General features: G+C 37.4%; 1 protein-coding gene across 3 annotated transcripts in view; it reads left to right on the top strand.

Annotated features, from left to right (window-relative positions):
- ZDHHC15 (zinc finger DHHC-type palmitoyltransferase 15) overlaps positions 1–24,160 on the top strand; it is a 116,804-nt gene that overhangs the window by 36,223 nt on the left and 56,421 nt on the right. For all 3 annotated transcript variants that reach the window (XM_063601597.1, XM_063601596.1, XM_055106932.2), the window contains one exon: positions 5,693–5,787. In XM_063601597.1, the coding sequence (XP_063457667.1) occupies positions 5,693–5,787 (95 nt within the window). The remainder of the gene's footprint in view (positions 1–5,692; positions 5,788–24,160) is intronic.

Below are 24,160 nucleotides of genomic sequence, written 5' to 3'. Positions count from 1 at the left end.
AGAAACTTCCAAAGTGTTTTCCAAAGCAATTCTACCATTTTGCTTTCCTATAATTGATATATGAGAGTTCTCATTATTCCACATCTTCATTATCATTTAGTGTTATAAGTTTGTTTTTGTTGGTGGTGGTGATAGTTTCTTATATTCTATTCCATAAGGTATGAAATGGAGTCTCCTTGTGATTTTTAATTTGCACTTCTGTAATGACTAATCTTTTCATGTGCTTGTTTGCCATCTGTATATCTTCTAATGCGAAGTGTCTGTTTAGTCTTTTGCCTTTTTTATTGAGTTGTTTGTCTTATTATTGAGCTATAACAGATCTTTAAATGCCTGGGTATAAGTCTCTTTGTTTTTAAGCAAATCTGATTCCTCCCCATGGAGCAAAATTACAATCAATGGGAGGGAGTTGTGAGGAGGTATATATATACTTGATATGAGGAAAATGTGTCTAACAATTGGAGTTTTCCAACAATAGAATAGGCTGTTCCAGGAGCTAAGTTCCTCCATTACTTCAGGTGTTCCCAAAAGCTGAGTAAGCAATTATTAGGGATAATGTACAGCAGATTGATGCATCTTCTTAATACATTAGATCAAATGGTATCTAAGTTTTCTTCCAACTCTGAAAATGTGTGAAATTAACATAAATTAAGTCAACATCATATTAATGAGATAGAGGAATTATTGGTTGCATCAACAAAAGGTAATACATTCTGAGGGAACCACGTTGTGATTGGTAGAATCCCTTCCACTTCCTTAGCAAGCAGAGAACTAGCTTACAAATCCCTACCCACCATATAGGCAATAGGGATTCTGCTTTGTGTGTGTGTGGGTGGGTGTGTGTGTGTAGTCTTCTGTGAATATCCCTGACAATTTGAATGCATTGGGCAGTACTTAATCCAAATTATACATGCAGAATAATGATATTTCAACTATCCATTTTAAACCAGGAAAGAAGCCAAAGATTATTCCCCAAGGCATATTGGCCTGTGTACTTTCTCATCCCCAAGATCAATGAATCAATGAAACTTGTGGGTAGGCGTTATCAACAAGAGGACTAGAAATAAACTATTTTCTTTTTTTAATTTAGTTTTTATTTTTTTAGAGACAAGTTCTCACTATATCACCCAGGCTGAAATGCAGTGGTGACATCATAGCTCACTGCAGCCCCAAATTTCTGGGCTCAAGTGATCTTCCCACTTCTGCCTCCCAAGTAACTGAAACTACAAGCATCTGCCACCATGCCCAGATAATTTTTTTTGTAGTGATAGGGTCTTACTTTTCTGCCTAGGCCAATCCTCCCATGTCAGCCTCCCAAAGGGCTGGGATTACATGTGTGAACCACCACGCCTGGCCCATTTTTTCTCTTTTTTAACAAACCCGTGGTTCATCTGCCCCCGAAATCTGTGTAATTTTTATCACCATGTCTCAGAAAACAAATCACTAAGATTTAAGAGGGAGTGAGAGGAAGAAAACAGGTTTATTAAGTCCTAAGAGTATGTCAGATACTTTCACACATTTAAGCCAATTAATTACCACAACAACTTTGACAAGCAGGTATTTTAATCATATATATATATATATATATATATACACACACACACACACACATATATACACATATGTGTATATATGTATATATGTATGTGTGTATATATATACATATATATACACATACACACACACATATACATACATGTGATCATATATATACACTTATGATTATCGGCAAGGTTAACCAGCTTCTCAAGGACATATAGTTATTAAGGGCAAATCCAGAGTTCAAAACCTAGTCATCTGATTCCAAATCCATTGGATTTTGCACGACACTTCAATGCCCAAAACAGACCAAAAAGGAGAGACCTCGTCAGCATGGAACAAACAAAATCTGAAAGGGACTATCAATAAAGTTTATAAACATAAGAAGTTTATATATTTTGGTAGCTTGATGTCATTCACCAAATTCCAATACATGAGTACTAGAAAGCTCTTTGAAACTTAACAATGCTGTTTAAGACAACTAATATGAAGCCCTGCTTTGCATAGTGGCTGGCAAACTTATGAGACTCACTACTCCCAAAGAATTGGTATAGACTGATAATCTAACCAGCTTCATAGAAGGTTTATGTAAATTGATGAGTAGTAGATGCCTAATGGATAATTAGAAGAAATTAGGATACCTGGAAGACAACCCTAACTTTTGAAGTGGATATCAATGAGGAAAACTAAGCCATTTCAAAATGTAATATCATGTATTAGCACCAGAATTTGATCCCAGTATTAGAGATACTCCCAGTGGGTAGCCAGCTAAACATTGGATGCAACTCTTGAGAAAATCTTGAATTCTAGAGGGTGGCTAAATCATGGAAACAACTCTTTTTAAAAAATAATTTCAACTTTTTTTGTAGATTCAGGGGGTACATGTGCAGGTTTGTTAGCTGGGTATATTGCATGATGGTGAGATTTGGGGTACAATTGAGCCCATCACCCAAATAGTAAGCATAGTACCCAATAGGTAGTTTTTCAACCCTTGTTCCCCACCCCCCAACACAGTAGTCTCCATCGTCTATTGGGAAACAACTCTTGAGCAATTCTTGTACTGTCATGAAGAATGAGATCTTGGGCACACCTTATGGGCGTCTTACACCATTATCTTCATTCCTTCAAATAGCTGAAAAACAAGGTCTAGCTTTTTGTTAGAGTTTGCAAAGCAGAGAAAGTAAAGTGAAGCAATGAACTCAAATATTAGAATTAACATTTTATTGCTAAGTGTTAGGCTCAAAGAGAGATGTGACCGTCTGGCTGACAAACCTCCCCCTGATCTGCAGCATCTTAATAACCTTTATGGGTGGCTTTGATGCAGACTGAAATTTGAGAATCACTGCTCTGAGGAAAAGCACTCTGGACTGGGACTGAAGAAACTTGGATTCTGGTTCCATTGCTCCATAACTTTGCTGGGTAATTCTGATCAAATCACTTGCCCCTCTGGGCCTCAGTTACTTCTCTGTAAAATGAGAGTGTTGAACCAAATGATCTCTATGGTCTCACCTTACTCTAAAATATTGGTATAGTTCCTATTTTACCGGTTTATAGAATAACCTCGACTTAGTCATTTAACCTCAAAATCCTTCATTTTCTACCGATTAATTTAACAGTACCCATAATTTCTATGAAACCTTGTAATGTAGGAATGGGAGCCAGCTGTTTCCAATTCCATGATTGAACCAGTTGATGCGTAGTAGTACCTGGAACAAGTTAAAGTCCCACACTTCCCATCTCAATCATTGGAATTAAAAATACGGTTAATGTGCTTAAGATACTGCCAAGTGTAGGAGTTTAGTGCTCAGTCACTCAGGTGATCCAAATTGGTTAACCACATTACCCTTGAAGTGTATAATGAGAGGGTAAACATGAAATTGTTTTCTCCTGATCTCTTTAAAAATCAAAGATTTCACACTCCCATACTGAAGGAACATGGGTTAACATAACTTAGTCATGTAATTTTCCCCGTACAAACCTCATAAAATCAAAGAAACAAAACAATTGCAAAAGATAACACATTAAAAAAAAAATTAAAGGCATTGCCTAAGAGAAAAAAGTATGATAACACTTCACAAAGGCTAGCCTAGAGACACTCCCAGGGGGTAGCCAGCTAAACACTGGACACAACTCTTGAAAAAATCTTGAATTCTAGAGGGCAATGGAAGAGGCGCTCTCACTTATTGATGATGAGAATATAAATTAAATACAAATATTCTTAATGGCAGTTTGGCAGTATCTACAAAAAGACATGCCTTTTGACCTTGCAGTTCCACTTCAGAGAATTGATCCTATAGATATTTTTTGTGCATGTGCTGATGACATATATAAAGATTATTCATTGAAGCATTATTTGTATTAGCAAGAGAAGGGGGAAGAACAAATTTTCCTCAGAGACAGCCTGGTTAAATAAATTATGGTAACTTATAGTAAGTGAAAAAGAAGTAAGGTACAAAACAGTGTGTATAGAATACTGCCATTTGTGGAAAAACACACTATTTGGGTGATTTTATATGTATAAAATCATAAAGGATACACAACAAAGTCATGGCTTTGTGATGTTGGTTGCTTCCAGCTAGGAGAACTGGGTGGCTGGGGGACAGGTATAGAAGGAAGACTTTTCACTGTATACTATTCCATACTTTCAGATTTTAAAACTTATAAATATATTACTTTTAAAAAGAGATACAATTAAAAATGTTAAAATATTACAAATCTTTCATGTTTGTGGTGTACATATATTTGTATAAACATATACAAATAAGAGGATCTGGAATGATACATACCAAACACCAAAGAGGTGTTGTGCCTTAGAATGGGGAGGTGAGAAGTTAGATGTATGTGTGGGGTGGACATTTACCTTTTACTTTATATTGCTTGAATTTTAAAATGAGATTTCATAGTTACAAAAATCAAGCACATATAAATGGTCTTGTCCTGTAGGGCTGGGAGAACTGGGCCAGGAGAGTAGAGTCTCTTTTTTTTTCAATTCAATTATAAATGTATGAGAGGCTCAGTCCTATTAAGTTGGTCTTGAGTCATTATTCCCTTGAGTCTTTCTGACGGATTGAAGTAATAAGACCATACCATTTAAGGACTCACAGTCTTGCAGTCTTATAACCACCTCTGTGGAGAATACCAAAATATCTCATATGAGAAGAGCTATCTAAAAGGCAAAGGGTATGAAAAGAAAGGTAGTAGAGAGCCACTTTTATAACTGTCTCAGAAGTACAACCCGCACTTCAAAAGTATATAATCTTCAATGGAATACTATTCAGCCATAAGAAAGAATGAAATCATGTCTTTTGCAGCAAGATGGATGGAACTGGAGGCCATTATCTTAAGTGAAACAACTCAGACACAGAAAGACAAATACCTCATGTTCTCACTCATAAGTGGAAGCTAAATAATGTGTACATATGGAAACAGACTGTGGAATGATAGATAATAGAGACTGGTATGGGTGAGGGGGTAGGAGAGGGGTGGATGATAAGAAACTACTCAATAGGTACAATGTACATTATTCAAGTGATAGATACTCTTGAAAGCCCTGACTACACCACTGTGCAACCTATGCATGTAACGAAATTTTCCTTGTACTCCATGAATTTATACAAACTTTTTTAAAAGAAAAAAACTGTTTAGTCTTTAACACCTGGCTACATTATAGACTACCTGTGTAACTTTGGTTAATCAACTACCTCTGGTAGTTAATCGACTATCCCTATCTTATTACCTATCTTACAAATTTATTGAGAAAATAAAATGAAATAATATATGTGAAAGCATGTTGTAAACTCTAAAGTGCTGTGTAAATTGTGTCATTATCACCTTTCAGTACTCAAAGTAGCAAAGATAATGACAATTGGCTGAAGTAGTTTTCCCTACATTGTCATAAAGGACATTTCCCCCTTTACTTCAAGAATCACATGGCAACTTTTAAGGTGTGCAACTTGCAGAATGTCTTTGTTTCAGGTTTGTCATTATGGCTTGTTTCTGTCACTGTATGGGAAAATAAAATTAACACTTCATAATAATACCAGAGAATACATGTTAATAAGAAAACAGAATAAAAATTCGTCATGGAGCTTTGTATTTTTGAACTCTTAGAAATGGATAAAAAGACAGTATAAACACTGATTTTTTTTTATTTCAGTTATTTACCTCATACTCTACCATGCCATCTTTGTGTTCTTTACCTGGACCTACTGGAAGTCTATCTTTACACTCCCACAGCAGCCAAACCAGAAGGTAAGAATATTGGTTACTTCTTAAAGGATAAGAACAGAAAAAAGTAGAAGTGACAATAAAGCAAGAAGAGGACAAAAAGAGGAGTAAATAATACGAAAGAGTCAGGGTAATCTTAAAGAACTCCTAGTGATAAAGGTGAATTGAGGGTAGGATAGGCTATTGAAGGAGTTTGTGAAATCACCAGCTCTGGATATCTTTAATACTAAGAAGCCAACTGGGTGCTGTGGCTCACACCTGTATTCCCAACATTTTTGGAGGCTGAGGTGGGAGAATCACTTGAAGCTAGGAGTTTGAGACCTAGGCAACAAAGTGAGACCCTGTCAATACACAGAATTTTTTAATTAGCTGGGCATGGTGGAGCACACCTGTGTTCCCAGCTACTCAGGAGGCAGAGGCAGGAGGATTACTTAAACCCAGGAGTTTGAGGCTGCGGTGACTTGTGATGGTGCCACTACACTCCAGCCTGAGTGACAGAGTAAGACCCTGTCTCAAATTTTAAAAAGAGTAGGAAACCACTACCTGCATTGGTGATATAATTAGAAAACAAGAACCCACTTGGACTCTGAGGCCTCATCTAATTCAATTCTATGAAACCACTATTTTAGTACCAGTGATTATTTTATTTATTTAGTGCTGTTATTTCATTCCAGTGAGACTCTGAAATACAACTCTGAGAAAAAAGCACAATAGTTAAATCAATCATTTTCAGACTGTGTTACCTTAAATGCAAGTGTTTCATGCAATATTTTTAAGGGTTCATGAAATAATTTGTGATTATATCAGGCATTTGTAATGTGTAACTACTCTAAATTAGGGTAGGTTCCAAAGTAGTAAAAGAACAATAGGGAAACTTTCCAGCCTCCGAACATTAGGAAAAATACTGTCTCCTTAATGAAGCCAAAACGGTGCACAAGAAAAATAAAGTTAACTACAGAGAAAGGCAACAATGTAGAAATTGAGGAATGTAAGAGATATGAGATATGAAGAAAATAAAGAGTAAAATGACAGAAGTTATTCATAATAAGTAATTACTTGAAACATAAGTGGATTAAACTATTCAATTAAAAGGTTGAAATTGGCAGAATGGATAAAAAATTGTGATTTACCTTTATACTGTTTACAAAAGTCTAACTTTAGAACCAGAAACATAAATAGGTTGAAAATGTAAAGCTAGAAAAAGATATTACTAGTAAATAGTAATCAAAACAGAGCAAGGGTGGTTATATTAATATCATACAACAAAGACTCTTTAAGTAAAAAAATGTTACAAGAGACAAAGAAGGACATATATTTACAAAAGAGTCAATTTATCAAGAATATGTGACAGTTATAAAATATATGCATGTAATAAGAGAGCCCCAAATTATAAGAAGCAAAAACTGAGAGAAGTAAAGAAAAAAATACACAATAACAGTTACACAGTAATAGTTGGAGACTTCAATACCCCACTTGCAATAATGGATACAATAACTAAACAGAAGGTCAATAAGGAAATGGAGGATTTGAACAACACCAAACCAGCTACATGTAACACACCTATATAGATCACCCAAAAAGAGTAAAATGTACTTTCTTCCTAAGTGTACGCAGAACATTTTCCAGTATAGACCATATATTAGGCCATAATACAAGACTCAATAAATTTAAAAGACACAAAATATCTTCTCTGATTGTGATGGAATGAAACCAGAAATCAATAACACAAAGAAATCTACAGTTTCATAAATATGTGGAAATTAAACACATGCTTAACAAATGAATCAAATAAGACAGCATAAGGGAAATTAGAAAATATTTTGAGATGAATGAAAACAAGAAAAAACTTACCAGAAATTAGGGGATGCAATAAAGCAGTGCTCAGAAAAAAAATTATGGCTGTAAGTACCTTCATTTAAAAAGGATAAAAATTTCGAAATAGTCTGACTTTTCATCTTAAAAAACCATAAAATAAATAGCAATCTAAAACCAAAGTAATCAGAAGGAAATAATAAAGATTAGAACAGAAGTAAACAAAATAAGGAATAGAAAATAATACAGAGACCCAACAAAACCAAAACTGAGGGTTAACAAAATTGTCAAACCTTTATTTAGCTAGACTGAAAAGGAGAGAAGGAGGGAAGAGAAGGGAAAAGAGGAGAGAAGGGAAGGGAGGGGAGGAAGAGGAGGAGAGGAGAAGGGAGGGAAGGGAGGAGAAAGGAAGATAAAAAGAGTACAGGCACAAATTACTTATATTAGGAAGGGAGGGAGGGAAGAAAGGAAAGAAGGAAGGAACAAAGGAAGGGAAGGAGGGAGGAAAAAAGGAAGACGTAAGTTACTAATATCAGAAGTGAAAGTGGAGATGTAACTACCAACTTTAAATAAATTGAATTATAAGAAAATAATATGAAGAATTGTGTGCCCCTAAATTTGATAACCTAGATGAAATGGAAAAACTTATAGAAAGACACAAACTGCCAAAACTGACTCAAGAAGAAATAAAAAATCTGAATAGACTTTTAACAAGTAAAGATATAGAATTAGTAATCAAAAACCTGCCAACAAAGAAAACCCAAGGACCAGATGGCTTCACAGATGAATTCTATCAAATATTTAAGGAATAATTAACATTAATCCTTCCCAAATTTCTTAAAAAAAAATAAGAAACATTTCCTCTGGCTAGTGCAAGTAGGCAAGAAAATCAAATAAAAGACATTGAAATTGAACAGGAAGAAGTAAAATTATCTCTGTTTGTAGGTATGATCTTACATATAGAAAACCGTAAATATTCCACATGTAAAACCCTATTATAAATAATAAATGAATTCAGCAAAGTTGCAGGATACAAAATCACCACATCACGCAAAAACCAATTATGTTTTGATACGCTAACAATGAACAATCTGAAAGGAAACTAAAAAAGCAATTTCATTTATAATAGCACCAAAAACAATAAAATACTTAGGAATAAACATAACCAAAAAAAGTGAAAGACTTCTAAAGTGAAAACTAAAAAATGCCACTGAAAGAAAGTAGACATGAATAAAGGGAAAAGCATCCTGTATTCATGAATTGGAAGAGTTAATATTGTTAAAACGTAAATACTATCCAAATCAATCTATAGATTTAATGCAATTTATATCAAAATCCCAATGATCTTTTTTTTGCAGAAATAAAAAGTCATTTTCTAAAATTTATATGGAATATCAAGAGATCCCACATACCAAAAACAATCTTGAAAAAGAACAAAGTTGTAGCTTCACACTTCCTGATTTCAGAATTTACTACAAAGCTACAGTAATCAAAACAATGTGGTACTAGCATAAGGACAGATATGTAGAACAATGGAATAGGATAAAGAGCCCAACAACAAACACTTGCATATTTGGTCAGAAATCTTCAACAACCATGCTAAAAGCATTCTAATGGAGAATGCACAGTCTTCAACAAGTGGTGTTGGGATAACTGGATGTCCATATCCAAAATAATGATGTAGAACCCTTACCTCACACCATATATAAAAATTAACTTAAAATAGATCCAAGATCTAAACTTAAGAGCTAGGATTATAAAACTTAGAAAAAAAAATCCACAGAGGAATATTTTTATAACATTGGTTTGGGAATTTCTTGGATATGACACCGACACTGTAAAAAAGTAAACATACATAAATTGGACTACATCATAATTTAAAATTTTCATATGTCAAAGGCTACATTTAACAGAGTGAAAAGGCAGGCTACAGAAAAGCAGAAAATATAAGTAATATGTTAGATAAAGAGTTATTATACAGAATATTTAAAAACTACAGCTAAACAAAAAACGTTTTTTAATTTATTTTTATTTATTTTTTTTTTTTTTGAGACGGAGTCTCGCTCTGTCGCCCAGGCAGGAGTGCAGCGGCGCAATCTCGGCTCACTGCAAGCTCCACCTCCGGGTTCACACCATTCTCCTGCCTCAGCCTCCCGAGTAGCTGGGACCACAGGCACCCGCCACCATGCCTGGCTAATTTTTTGTATTTTTTTTAGTAGAGATGGGGTTTCACCGTGTTAGCCAGGATGGTCTCGATCTCCTGACCTCATGATCCACCCGTCTCGGCCTCCCAAAGTGCTGGGATTACAGGCATGAGCCACCGCGCCCGGCCAACTCATTTTATTTTTTAAAAATAATTTCAATTTTTATTTTAGTTTCAAGGGTTATATGTGCAGATCAGTTTTAAAAATGGGTAAATAACTTGACAGTTCTCCAAAGAAGATACCTCAATGATCAGGAATATTTTAGTCAGGGTTCTCTAGACGGACAGAACTAATTGTGTGTGTGTGTGTGTGTGTGTGTGTGTGTGTGTGTGTGTGTGTGTATAAAGGGGATTATATATATATATATAAAGAGGATTATATATATATAAAGGGGATTATATATATATATAAAGGGGATTATATATATATACACACACATATGGGAGTATATAAAAGTGTAAGTATAATAAAAGTACATATATGTGTGTGTTTGTGTGTATATATATATATATATATATATAAAGGGGAGTTTATTAAGTATTAATTCACACAATCACAAGGTCTCACAATAGGCCATCAGCAAGCTGAGGAGCAAGGAAAGCCAGTCTGAATCCCAAAAATGAAGAAGTTGGAGTCCGATGTTTGAGGGCATGAAAGGTCCAGCACAGGAGAAAGATCGAGGCTTGGAGGCTAGGCCAGTCTAGTCTTTTCACGTTTTTCTGCCTGCTTTATATTCACTGGTAGCTGATTAGATGGTGCCCATCCAGATTAAGGGTGGGTCTGCCTTCCCAAGCCTACTGACTCAAATGTTAATCTCCTATGGCAGCACCCTCACAGACACACCCAGGATCAGTCCTTTGCATCCTTCAATCCAATCAAGTTGACACTCAGTATTAACCATCACAAGTCCACCCTTTGTCAAGTTGAAACCATACACATCTCCTGAGACCATACATAATCTTCAAATAAAGACAATAATAAGGTCATAATTATGCCTGACATGATACAACTATCCTTTGTACAACCAGAAACGCACCAATACCCAAACCAAATGCTATTACATAAAGTTAACAATACTTAAATGCTGATATGAAGTCAATAAATCTTATGTCACATGATAAAGGAAAAAGGGAATGGAAGATATTTTCTTAGTACGAGTGTATACATGCACAAATATGTTTTTAAGAAAAGAAGGAGGAAATACTCATGATAATTTTAGTTCTTGTTTCTGCAACTGGTCACGTGGTTGTAGCTGGTATTGATGACCACCTTCTACTCCTATATTACATGCATATTCTTTCTTACCTCCGTTGTGGAGTAATAAATTGATTTCATCTTGATAGTCTGGGTCAGTCACCCCAGGGAACACTATAACTCCATTCTTAGCTTGTTGACTTAAAGGTAGGAGGAGCCCAAACTGTCCAGGTGGCAATCTTAACTTCCAGTTTAATGGAATCGTTGTGTCTCCTGGTGGCAATGTTCCTCCATCTGGAACAAAGACCTCTGGGCAAGCAGAACATAATGTTGTGGGAACAGGAAGCAAAAATTTTGCTAGTGGATCACTAGGGGTGATAGTGAGTAGTGCCACTTCCACTTCCACCACTTGATTTCTAGACACATGAATCCTGCCTATGCAAGAAAGAGTACCATATATTGGATGCTGATTGAAAGCATACACGGCCTTCTGGAGAACTATGCCCCAGCTCTGCGAAGTATTGTCACCTAGTTGACATTGTAATTGTGATTTCAAAAGGCTATTCCACTGTTCTATCAATCCAGCTGCTTCGGGATGATAGGGAACATGGGAATTCCATGAGCATGAGCCCACTGCCTCACGTCTTTAGCCGTGAGTGCATTGGTTAGAGGCAGTGCTGTGTGGATTACCGTGATGGTGGATAAGGGATTCCATGAGTCCATGGATTGTATTGACAGAAGCATTGTGTGCAGGATAGGTAAACCTGTATTCGGAGTCAGTATCTATTCCAGTGAGGAAAAACCTCTGCCCATTCCTAATAAATGAAGTCCAGTATAATCAACCTGCCACCAGGTAGCTGGCTGATCACCCCAAGAAATGGTGCCAGTTTGAATGCTGAGTGTTCGTCTCTGCTGCTGGCAAAATTGGGCACTCAGCAGTGGCCATAGCCAGGTCGACCGTGGTGAGTGGAGGTCCATGTCACTGAGCCCATGCATAACCTCCATCCTTGCCACCACAGCCACTTTGTTCATGGGCCCATTGGACGATGACAGGGGTGGCTGGGGAAAGAGGCTGAGTGATGTCCACAGAACAGGTCGTCCTATCCACTTGATTATTAAAATCCTCCTCTGCTGAAGTCACCCATTGGTCACCACTCACATGGGATACAAATATCTTCACAGTTTATGACCACTCAGAGAGGTCCATCCACACACCTCTTCCCCAAATTTCTTTGTCACCAATTTTCCAATCATGCTTCTTCCAAATCCCTAACCATCCAGCCAAACCATTGGCTACAGCCCATGAATCAGTATATAATTGCACATCTGGCCATTTCTTCCTCCATGCAAAGTGCACAACCAGGTGTGGTGCTCAAAGTTCTGCCCCATGGGAAGATTTCTTTACACCGCTGTCCTTCCGGGATGTCCTAGAAAGGGGCTGTAGTGCTGCAGCTGTCCACTTTTGGGTGGTGCCTGCATTTCGTGTAGAACCATCTGTGAACCAGGCCCTAGTAATCTCTTCCTCTGTCAACTGATCATAGTGAACCCCCCATGAGGCCATCAGTGCAGGCTGGGGGAGAGAAGGCAAGGTGGCAGGAGTGGAGACCATGGGCATTTGAGCTACTTCGTCATGTAACTTGTGCCTTCAGGACCTGCTCGAGCATGATCACGTATATACCACTTCATTTGATGATCGAATACTGATGTGCACAACCAACTTTATGGCTAGATGGGTCACAGAGTGCCCAGTTCATGATAGACAGTTCAGGTCACATGGTGACTTTATGACCCATAGTCAATCGTTCAGTTTCCACCAAAGCCCAGTAATAGGCCAAGAGCTGTCTCTCAAAAGGAGAGTAGTTATCTGCAGAAGATGGCAGGGCCTTGCTCCAAAATCCTAGAGACCTCTGCTGTGATTCACCTGTGGGAGCCTGCCAAAGGCTCCAAACAGCATCCCTATCTGCCACTGACAACTCAAGCACCGTTGGATCTGCTGGGTCATATAGCCCAAGTGGCAGAGCAGCTTGCACAGCAGCCTGGACCTGTTGCAGAGCCTTCTCCTGTTCTGGACCCAACTCAAAACTGGCAGCCTTTTGGGCCACTCGATAAATGGGCCAGAGTAACATGCTCAAATGAGGAATGTGTTGCATCTAAAATCCAAATAGGCCCACTAGGCATTGTGCTAATTTCTTGGTTGTAGGAGGGGCCAAATGCAGCAACTTATCCTTCACCTCAGAAGGAATATTTTGACGGCCTCACACCACTGGAACCCTGGAAATTTTACTGAGGTAGAAGGTCTCTGAAGTTTAGTCAGATTTATTTCCCATCCTCTGGCATGCAATTGTCTCACCAATAAGTCCAGTGTATTTGCTACTTCTTACACACTGGATCCAATCAGCATAATGTCATCAATGTAATGGACCAGTGTGATATCTTGCAGAAGCAAAAAACGATCAAGGTCTCTCAATAAGATAATGTCACAAAGACAGAGAGTTGATATACTCCTAAGGTAGGACAATAAAGGTATATTACTGGCCTTGCCAGCTGAAGGCAAATTGCTTCTGGTGGGCCTTATGGACAGGAATGGAGAAAAAGGCATTTACTAAGTCAATGTCTGCATACCAGGTACCAGGAGATGTGTTAATTTGCTCAAGCCATGAAAACACATCTGTTATAGCAGCTGCAATTGGAGTCATCGTGAAGCTTACGATAATCCACTGTAATTCTCCAAAATCCATCTGTTTTCTGTGCAGGCCAAATTGGAGAGTTGAAGGAGGATGTAGTGGGAATCACCACCGCTGCATCTGTCAAGTCCCTGATGGTGGCACTAATCACAATCCCTCCAGGGATGTGATACTGTTTTTGATTTATTGTGTTTCTAGGTAGAGGCAGCTCTAATGGCTTCCATTTGGTCTTTCCCACCATAATAACCCTCACCCTACCAGTCAGGGAGCCATTGTGGGGATTCTGCCAGCTGCTAAGTATGTCTATGCCAATTATGCATTCTGGCACTGGGGAAATGACCACAAGATGAGTCCGGGGACCCACTGGACACCGGACACTGTAAATCAGACCTGAGCTAAAACTCCATTAATTACCTGACCTCCATAAGCCCCTACTTTAACTGGAGGACCGTAATGACATTTTTGCTTGCCTGGAATCATCAGCTCAGAGCCAGTGTCCAGTAGTTCCCAAAATGTCTGATCATTTCCCTTTCCCCAATGCAGTTACCCTGGTAAAAGGCCACATGTTTCTTTGGGGAAGGATGGGAGAAAGATTATGTTCCTTGGTTCTCCACATATGGTCAAAGGTATTATGTATAGAGTCACTAAACTCCTCGCCTCTCACAAGCCGTGAAACTCCAGGAGTTTGTTAAGTATTAACTCCCACAATCACAAGGGCCCACAATAGACCATCTGCAAGCTGAGGAGCAAGGAAAGCCAGTCTGAGTCCCAAAACTGAAGAACTTGGAGTCCGATGTTCGAGGGCAGGAAGGCTTCAGCTTGGCAGAAAGATGTAGCCTTGGAGGCTAGGCAGTCTAGTCTTTTCGCGTTTTCCTGCCTGCTTTATATTCGCTGGTAGCTGATTAGATGGTGCTTACTCAGATTAAGGGTGGGTCTGCCTTCCCCATCCCACCGAGTCAAATGTTAATCTCCTTTGGCAGCAGCCTTGCAGACACACCCAGGATCCTTTGCATCCTTCAGTCCAATCAAGTTGACACTCAATATTAACCATCACAAAGAAGCACATGAAAAGATGCTGAATATCGTTAATCATTAGATTAATGCAAATCAAAACAATGAGATACCACCTCACACCCTTTATTAAAATCTTTATTAAAAGGCTTACTATAAAAAAAAACTGTAAAACAGCAAGTGTTGGTGAAGATGTAAAGAAATTGGAACATTTGAAGGCTGTTGGTGGGAATGGTAAAATGGTGTAACTGCTATGGAAAACAGTATAATGGTTCCTCAAATAGTTGAAAATAGCACCACCACAGGGTCTAGCAATTCCACTTTTGGGTTTATACCCAAAAGAGTTAACAGCAAGGTCTCAAAGAGATGGCTGTATACCTATGTTTATAGTGTTATTCACAATAGCCAAAAGGTGGAAGCAACCAAATGAACTGGTAAGTAAAATCAAGTATATACATACAATGGAATATTATTCAGCTTTTGGAAAGAGAGGGAAATTCTGACACATGCTACCACATGGACGAAACTTCAGGACATCGTACTAAGTGAAATGAACCAGTAACAAAAGGCTAATATGTATGATTCTACTTATATGAGGTACCTAAAGTAGACGAATTCACAGAGAAAAAGTAGAATGGTCTTTGCTAAGACTGGGAGGAGAGGGAAATGTGGAGTTATTTAATTAGTATAGAATATCAGTTTGGGAAGATGAATAAAGTTCTGGAGATGGATGGTAGTGATGGTTGAACAGTAATGTGAATGTACTTAATACCACTGAACTATATAATTTAAAATGGTTAAATTTCATTACACATATTTATCACATTATTTTAAAAAGGACCAAATACTTAAATGTAAGGCCTAAACTTACAAAACTCTTTGAGTAAAACTTAGGGGAAAATCTTTATTATCTTGGATTTGGCAATGAATTCTTTGATATGACACCAAAAGCACAAGTAATAAAAGAAAAAGTGGATAAATTTGACTTCATCAAAGTTAAAAAAAAAGCCTTTTGTACATCAAACAACACTATCAAGAAAGTGAGATGATCATCCAAAGAATGGGAGAAAATATTTGCAAGTCATATATCTGATGTGTCAAGTGTTCAGAATATATCAAGAATTTCTACAAATAAACAACAAGAAAACAAACAACCAAATTTAAAACTGGTGAAAGGATTTGAATAGACATGTCTCCAAAGAATATATACACATAGCCAAAAAGCACAGAAAAGATGCTTGACATCATTAGTTACTAGAGAATTGCAAACAAGACCATGATAGATACCTACTAGGATAGCCAAATTAAATAAATGAATGAATGAAAAATAATAACTCTTGGAGAGGATGTGAAGAAATCAGAATCTTCATACATTGCTACTAGGAATGTAAAATGGTATGACTGATGTGAAAACAGCTGTGCAAATTTTCATGAAGTTAAATATATAATTACCATGTGACCCAGAAATCCCACTCCTAGATATATACCCAAAATAATTGAAAACAGGTGTTCAAACAAGTACTTATACATAACTATTCATAGCAGCACTATTCACTATAGCCAAAAGGTAGAAACAGTCCAAATTTTCATCAGTGAATAAATGGATAATGAAGGTGTTGTATGTCCATATGCTGGCCGGAATTTTATTCAGCCATGAAAAGGAATGTAGTACTGATACATGGTACAACACGGATGAACCTTGAAAACATTATGCCAGGGCTGGGCACGTGGCTCATGCCTGTAATCCCAGCACTTTGAGAGGCCGAGGCAGGCGGATCACCTGAGGTCGGGAGTTCGAGACTAGCCTGACCAACTTGGAGAAACCTCGTTTGTACTAAAAATACAAAATTAGCCGGGCATGGTGGTGCATGCCAGTAATCCCAGTTACTCGGGAGGCGGAGGCAGGAAAGTCGCTTGAACCCAGGAGGCAGAGGTTGTGGTGACCCGAGATTGTGCTATTGCACTCCAGCCTAGGCAACAGAGAGCAAAACTCTGTCTAAAAAAAAAAAAATTATGCCAGTTGAAAGACACCAGACACTGAAGGCCACATAGTTTTGATTACATTTATGTGAAATATCCAGAAAGGCAAATCCATAGAGACAGAATTCAAATTAATATTTCCCAGGCTCTGGGGATAGAGAGAAATGGAGAATAACTGTTATTAGGTATGGCGTTTCCTTTTGGGGAGATGAAACTGTTCTGGAACTAGATAGTGGTAATGGTTGCACAACACTCTGTACTAAATGCTACTGAATTGTACACTATAAAATGGACACTTTAAATGGAATTTATGTTATGTGAATTTTGCCTAAATAAAAATGACTGTCGTCATCACCTTATGAAGCTTGTAGGCCAGTAGAAAGTCTGATTGTTTGGGAATTTCATAGCCCTAACCTGGGTGAGATGATGACAGAATTTAGACATCCACTACAAATATCTAACACTTAAGACCACATCTTTATTATTTTTAACTTGTAAAAAGAAAAGGAGAGTACATTGGGCCAATTTAATAGCCACAATATTACATTCTTTAATACCAAGTACATCCCAATCTATCATCAATTGCCTCATCCAAAATGCATTTACTGGCTCACTGTATTATAAGTTTTCAATAAGGCTTGTTAGTGCCAGAATTAGGGCATCCAGGCCTGACATCTTATTCCAAACCAAAGCCAGTTTGTTGAGTAGACATGAGATATTTATCACATACAAATAGAAAGTCCTCTTCCTGTGCCTTTCAAGTAGGTGCAGTGTACTATAAGGAAGTTATATTCCCAAGGACATCCCAGAAATTAAAGTGCCACCACAAGGTGCTACTTTTAATTATAATGTTAAAAAGAATTTTTAAAACCTTATAATTTTGTCTTAACTGGTATAACTGTTCTTCTAAGTAAACAAAATAACCAGTTGTTTTTCATATTACTTTGCAGTATTTAGTTCATTTAGCTACTGTTTTATAATATCAGTTTATTGACTTTTGTTTTTTTCTTTGTCTTAAACTTTTATTTTAAGTTCAGGGGTACATGTGCAGGATATGCAGATTTGTTATACAGGTAAATGTTTGCCATGGTGCTTTGCTGCACAGATAATCCCATCACCTAGGTGTGAATCCCAGCATCCATTAGCTCCTCTTCCTGATGCTGTCCCTCCCCCCACCCCAACAGGCCCCAGTGTGTGTTGTTCCTCTTCCTGTGTCCATATGTTCACATTGTTCAGCTCCCACTTATAAGTTAGAACGTATGGTGTTTGGTTATCTGTTCCTGTGTTAGTTTGCTGAAGATAATGGCTTCCAACTCCACCCACGTCCCTGTAAAGGACATGATCTCCTTCCATTTTATGGCTACATAATATTCCATGGTGTATATGTACCACATTTTCTCTATCCAGTCTATCATTGATGGACATTTAGGTTGATTTCATGTCTTTGCTATTGAGAATAGTGCTGCAATGAACATATGCATGCATGTATCTTTATTTATTTATTTATTTTTAAAGAAAAGAGGTTTAATTGACTCACAGTTACACATGGCTGGGCAGGCCTCAGGAAACTTACAATTAATGCATGTATCTTTAAACTCAAATAATTTATATTTCTTTGGGTATATACCAAGTAATGGGATTGCTGGGTCAAATGGTATTTCTGGCTCTAGGTCTTCAAGGAATTGCCACACTATCTTCCACAATGATTGAACTAATTTACACTCCCACCAACAGTGTAAAGGCATTCTTTTATTTGCAACCTTGTAAGCATCTGTTGCTTTTGACTTTTTAGTAATAGCCATTCTGACTGGCGTGAGATAGTATCTCTTTGTGGCTTTGATTTGTGTTTAATAACCAGTGATGTTGAGCTTTTTTTACATGTTTGTTTTGGCCACATGTATGTCTTCTTTTCAGAAGTGTTTGTTCATGTCGTTTGCCCACTTTTTAATGGGGTTGTTTGTTTTTTTCTTAGAAATTTAAGTTCCTTGTGTAATAGACTCTGGATATTAGACCTTTGTTAGATGGAGAGATTGTAAAACTTTCCTCCCATTCTTTAGGATGTGTGTTCACTCTGATGATGGTTTCTTTTGCTGTGCAGGAACTCTTTAATTACATCCCATTTGTCAATTTTTTCTTTTGATGCAATTGCTTTTGGTGTTTTCATCATGAAATATTTGCCTGTGCCTATGTCCTGAATAGTATTGCCTGGATTTTCTTCTAGGGTTTTTACAGTTTCAGGTTTTATACTTAAGTCTTTTAATCCATCTTGAGTTAACTTTTATATAAGGTGTAAGGAAGGGGGCCAGTTACAATTTTCTGCATATGGCTAGGCAGCACTCCCAGCATCATTTACTAAATAGGGAATCCTTTCCCCATTGCTAGTTTTTGTCAGATTTGTCAAAGATCACATGTTTTTGGCGTGTGGTCTTATTTCTGGGTTCTGTTTTCTGTTCCATTGGTCTATGTGTCTGTTCTTCTGCCCATACCATACTGTTTTGGTTACTGTAGCCTTGTAGTATAGCTTGAAGTCTGTAGCATGGTGCCTTTAGCTTTTTTCTTAGGATTGTCTTGGATATTCAGGCTCTTTTTTGGTTCCATACGAATTTTTAAATAGCTTTTTCTAATTCTCTGAAGAATGCCAATGGTAGTTTAATGGGAATAGCATTCAATCCGTAAATTACTTTGGGCAGTTTGGCCATTTTCCCGATATTGATTCTTCCTATCTCATGAGCATGGAATGTTTTTACATTTGTTTGTGTCCTCTCTGATTTTGTTGAGCAGTGGTTTGTAGTTCTCCTTGAAGAAGTATTTCACTTCTCTTGTTAGCTGTATTCCTAGGTATTTTATTCTTTTTGTGACAATTGTGAATGGGATTTCATTTATAATTTGGTTCTCTGCTTACCAGTTGTTGATGTATAGGAAGGCTAGCGATTTTTGCACATTAATTTTGTATCCTGAGACCTTGCTGAAGTTGCTTATTAGCTTCAGAAGCTTTTGAGCTGAGACAATAGGGTTTTCTACATATAGGATCATGTCATGTGCAAACAAGGATAGTTTGACTTCCTTTATTCCTATTTGAATGCCCTTTATTTCTTTCTTTTGGCTGATTGCCCTGGCCAGAACTTCCAATAATATGTTGAATAGGAGTGGTGAGAGAGGGCATCCTTATCTTGTGCCAGTTTTCAAGGGAAATGCTTCCAGGTTTGCCCACTTAGTATGATATTACCTGTGGGTTTGTGATAAATGGCTCTTATTATTTTGAGATATGTTCCTTCAATACCTGGTTTATTGAGAGTTTTAAACATGAAGAGATGTTCAATTTTATCACAGGCCTGCATCTATTGAGATAATGATGTGGTTTTTGTCTTTAGTTCTGTTTATATGATAAATCACATTTATTGGTTTGCATATGTTGAATGAACCTTGTATCTGGGGATGAAGCCACCTTGATTGTTGTGAATAGCTTTTTGATATGCTGCTGGATTCATTATGCCAGTATTTTATTGAGGATTTTTACATCAATGTTTATCAAGGATATTGACCTGATGTTTTCTTTTTTTTTTTTAACAAGCAGGAGGTAGCAGTTTTTATTTTTATTTTTTGTGAGTTTATTTTTTATTTTATTTTATTTTATTATACTTTAAGTTCTAGGGTACATGTGCACAATGTGCAGGTTTGTTACATATGTATATATGTGCCATGTTGGTGTGCTGCACCCATTAACTCGTCATTTACATTAGGTATATCTCCTAATGCTTTCCCTCCTCCCTTCCCCTACCGCACAACAGGCCCCAGTGTGTGACGTTCCCCTTCCTGTGTCCAAGTATACTCATTGTTCAATTCCCACCTAGGAGTGAGAATATGCGGTGTTTGGTGTTTTGTCCTTGTGATAGTTTGCTGAGAATGATGGTTTCCAGCTTCATCCGTGTCCCTGCAAAGGACATGAACTCATCCTTTTATATGGCTGCATAGTATTCCATGGTGTATATGTGCCACATTTTCTTAATCCAGTCTATCATTGTTGGACATTTGGGTTGGTTCCAAGTCTTTGCTTTTGTGAATAGTGCCGCCAATAAACATTCGCGTGTGTGTGTCTTTATAGCAGCATGATTTATAATCCTTTGGGTATATACCCAGTAATGGGATGGCTGGGTCAAATGGTATTTCTAGTTCTAGATCCTTGAGGAATGGCCACACTGTCTTCCATAATGGTTGAACTAGTTTACAGTCCCACCATCAGTGTAAAATTGTTCCTATTTCTCCACATCCCTCCTGTTGTTTCCTGACTTTTTAACGATCGCCATTCTAACTGGTGTGAGATGGTATTTCATTGTGGTTTTGATTTGCATTTCTCTGATGGCCAGTGATGATGAGCATTTTTTCATGTGTCTGTTGGCTGCATAAATGTCTTCTTTTGAGAAGTGTCTGTTCATATCCTTCGCCCACTTTTTGATGGGTTTTTTTGTTGTTGTTGTTGTTGTTGTTGTTGTTGTTGTTGTAAATTTGAGTTCTTTGTAGATTCTGGATATTAGCCCTTTGTCAGATAAGTAGATTGCAAAAATTTTCTCCCATTCTGTAGGTTGCCTGTTCACTCTGATGGTAGTTTCTTTTGCTGTGCAGAATTTGTTGTATCTCTCCCAGGTTTTGGTATCAAGATGAAGTTAGCCTCACAGAATGAGTTGGGGAAGAGTCTCTCCTTTTCAATTTTTTGGAATAGTTTCAATAGAAATGATACCAGCTTTTCTTTGTAACTCTGGTAGAATTCAGCTGTGAATTCATCTGGTCCTGGGCTTTTTTTGATTGGTAGGCTGTTTATTACTGCCTCAAATTCAGAACTCATTATTGGTCTATTCAAGGATTTAATTTCTTCCTTGTTCAGTCTTGGGAGGGTGTATGTACCCCGGAATTTATTCTAAATTTTCTCGTTTATGTACATAGAGGTTTTATAGTATTCTCTGATTGTTGTTTGTATTTCTGTGGGATCAGTGGTGATATCCCCTGATCATTTCTGATTGTGTTTATTTGATTCTTCTCTCTTTCCTTCTTTATTATTCTGGCTAGTGGTCTATCTATTTGATTAATTTTAAAAACCCTGGATTTGTTGATTTTTTTTTGAAGAGTTTTTTCATGTCTATATCTCCTTCAGTTCAGCTCTGATCTTGGCTATTTCTCGTCTTCTGCTAGCTTTGGTGTTTCTTTGCTCTTGGTTCTCTAGTTCTTTTAGTTGTGATATTAGGGTGTCAATTTGAGATCTTTCTAGCTTTTTGGTGTGGGGATTTAGTGCTATAAATTTCCCTCTTAACACTATTTTAGCTGTGTCCCAGAGATTCTGGTACATTGTCTTTTGGTTCTCGTTCATTTCAAAGAACTTGTTGATTTCTGTCTTAATGTCATTATTTGCCCAAGAGTCATTCAAGAGCAGGTTATCCAATTTCCATGTAGTGGTGTGGTTTTGAGTTAATTTCTTAATCTTGAGCTCTAATTTATTATGCTTTGGTCTGAGAGACTGTTATGATTTCAGTTCTTATGCATTTGCTGAGGAGTGTTTTACTTCCGTTTATATGCTCAATTTTAGAGTAAGTGCCATGTGGCAATGAGATGAGTGTTTATTCTGTTGTTTCTGGCTGAAGAGTTCTGTAGATATCTATCAGGTCCTCTTGATCCAGAGATGAGTTCGGGTTCTGCATATCCTTGTTAATTTTCTGTGTTGATGATCTGACTAATACTGTCAGTGGAGTGTTAAAGTCTTTCACTATTACTGTGTTGGAATCTAAGTCTTTTTGTAGATCTCTAAGAACTTGCATTATGAATATGGGTGCTCCTGTATTTGGTGCATATATATTTAGAAAGCTCTTCTTGTTGAATTGAACCTTTTTCCATTATGTAATGTCCTTCTTTGTCTTTTTTTATTTTTGTTGGTTTAAAGTCAGTTTTGTTAGAAACTAGGATTGTAACCTCTACTTTTTTCTGTTTTTCAGTTGTTTGATAAATTTTCCTCCATCCCTTTATTTTGAGCCTATGTGTGTCTTTGCACTTGAGATGGGTCTCTTGAAGACAGCATACCAATGGGTCTTGGCTCTTTGTCCAGATTTATAGTCTGTGTCTTTTAATTGAGACATTTAGCCCATTTACACTTAAGGTTAATATTGTTATGTGTGAGTTTGATCCTGTCATCATGATGCTAGCTTGCTATTTTGCAGACTTCTTTATGTGGTCATTCCATAGTGTCACTGGTCTGTGTACTTCAGTGTGTTTTTGTAGTGACTTGTAACAGTCTTCCCTTTCCATATTTAGTGCTTCCTTCAGGAGGTCTTGCAAGGCAGGCCTGGTGGCAATTAATTCCCTCAGTATTTTCTTGTCTGAAAAGGATCTTATTTCTCCTTCAGTTAGGAAGCTTAGTTTGGTAGGTGTCAAACACTGGGCTGAAAATTATTTTCTTTAAAAATTTTGAATATTGGCCCCAATCTCTTCTGGCTTTTAGGGTTTCCACTGGGAGATCTGCTGTTAGTCTGATCTACTTTCCTTTGTAGGTAATGTGGCCTTTTGCTCTGGCTGCCCTGAATATTTTCTTTATTTCAACCTTGGAGAATCTGATGATTATGTGTCTTGGAATTGATTTTCTCATGGAGTATCTTACTGGGGTTCTCTGCATTTCCTGAATTTGAATGTTGGCCTGTCTTGCTAGGCTGGAGAAGTTCTCCTGGATGATATCCTGAAATATATTTTCCAGCTTGGTTCAATTCACGCCATCTCTTTCAGGTACCCCAATCAGTTGTAGGTTTGCTCTCTTTATATAATTCCATATTTCTCAGATTTTATTCATTCCATTTTATTCCTTATTCTCTATTCTTGTCTGTCTTATTTCAGAAAGATAGTCTTCAAGCTCTGAGATTCCTTCCTCTGCTTTATTTATTCTGCTATTGATACTTGTGATTGCATAGTAAAGTTGTCATATTGTGTTTTCTAGCTCCGTCATGTCGGTTATATTCCTCCCTAAACTGGCTATTCTGGCTATCAGCTCCTGTATTGTTTTATCATGATTCTTAGCCCCTTTGCATTGGGTTACAACATGCTCCTTTAGCTCAGTGAAGTTTGTTATTACCCACCTTCTGAAGCCTACTTCTGTCAATTCAGGCATCTTAACCTCAGCCCAGTTCTGTGCCCTTGCTCTAGAGGTGTTGCATTCATTTGAAGGAGTAGAGACACTCTGGCGTTTTGTTTTCAGCCTTTTTGTGTTGATTATTTCTCATATTTGTGGGCTTATCTATCTTCAATGTTTGAGGTTGCTGACCTTTGAATGAGTTTTTTGTGGGGTCTTTTCTGTTGATGTTGTTGTTTTCTGTTTGTTTTTCTTTTAACAGTCAGGTCACTCTCCTATAGGGCTGCTGTGGTTTGCTGCAGGTCTACTCCAGACCCTACTTGCCTCATTTTTTTTTCATACCTGGATGTATCACCAGTGAAGGCTGTGAAACAACAAAGATGGCAGCCTTCTCTTTCCTCTGGAAGCTCCAT

Source organism: Pan paniscus, chromosome X (genome assembly GCF_029289425.2).
Source record: "Pan paniscus chromosome X, NHGRI_mPanPan1-v2.0_pri, whole genome shotgun sequence".
Taxonomy (NCBI): Eukaryota; Metazoa; Chordata; class Mammalia; order Primates; family Hominidae; genus Pan; species Pan paniscus.
Note: the sequence above shows the minus strand (reverse complement) of the source record. Positions and strands in the feature narration are given on the sequence as shown.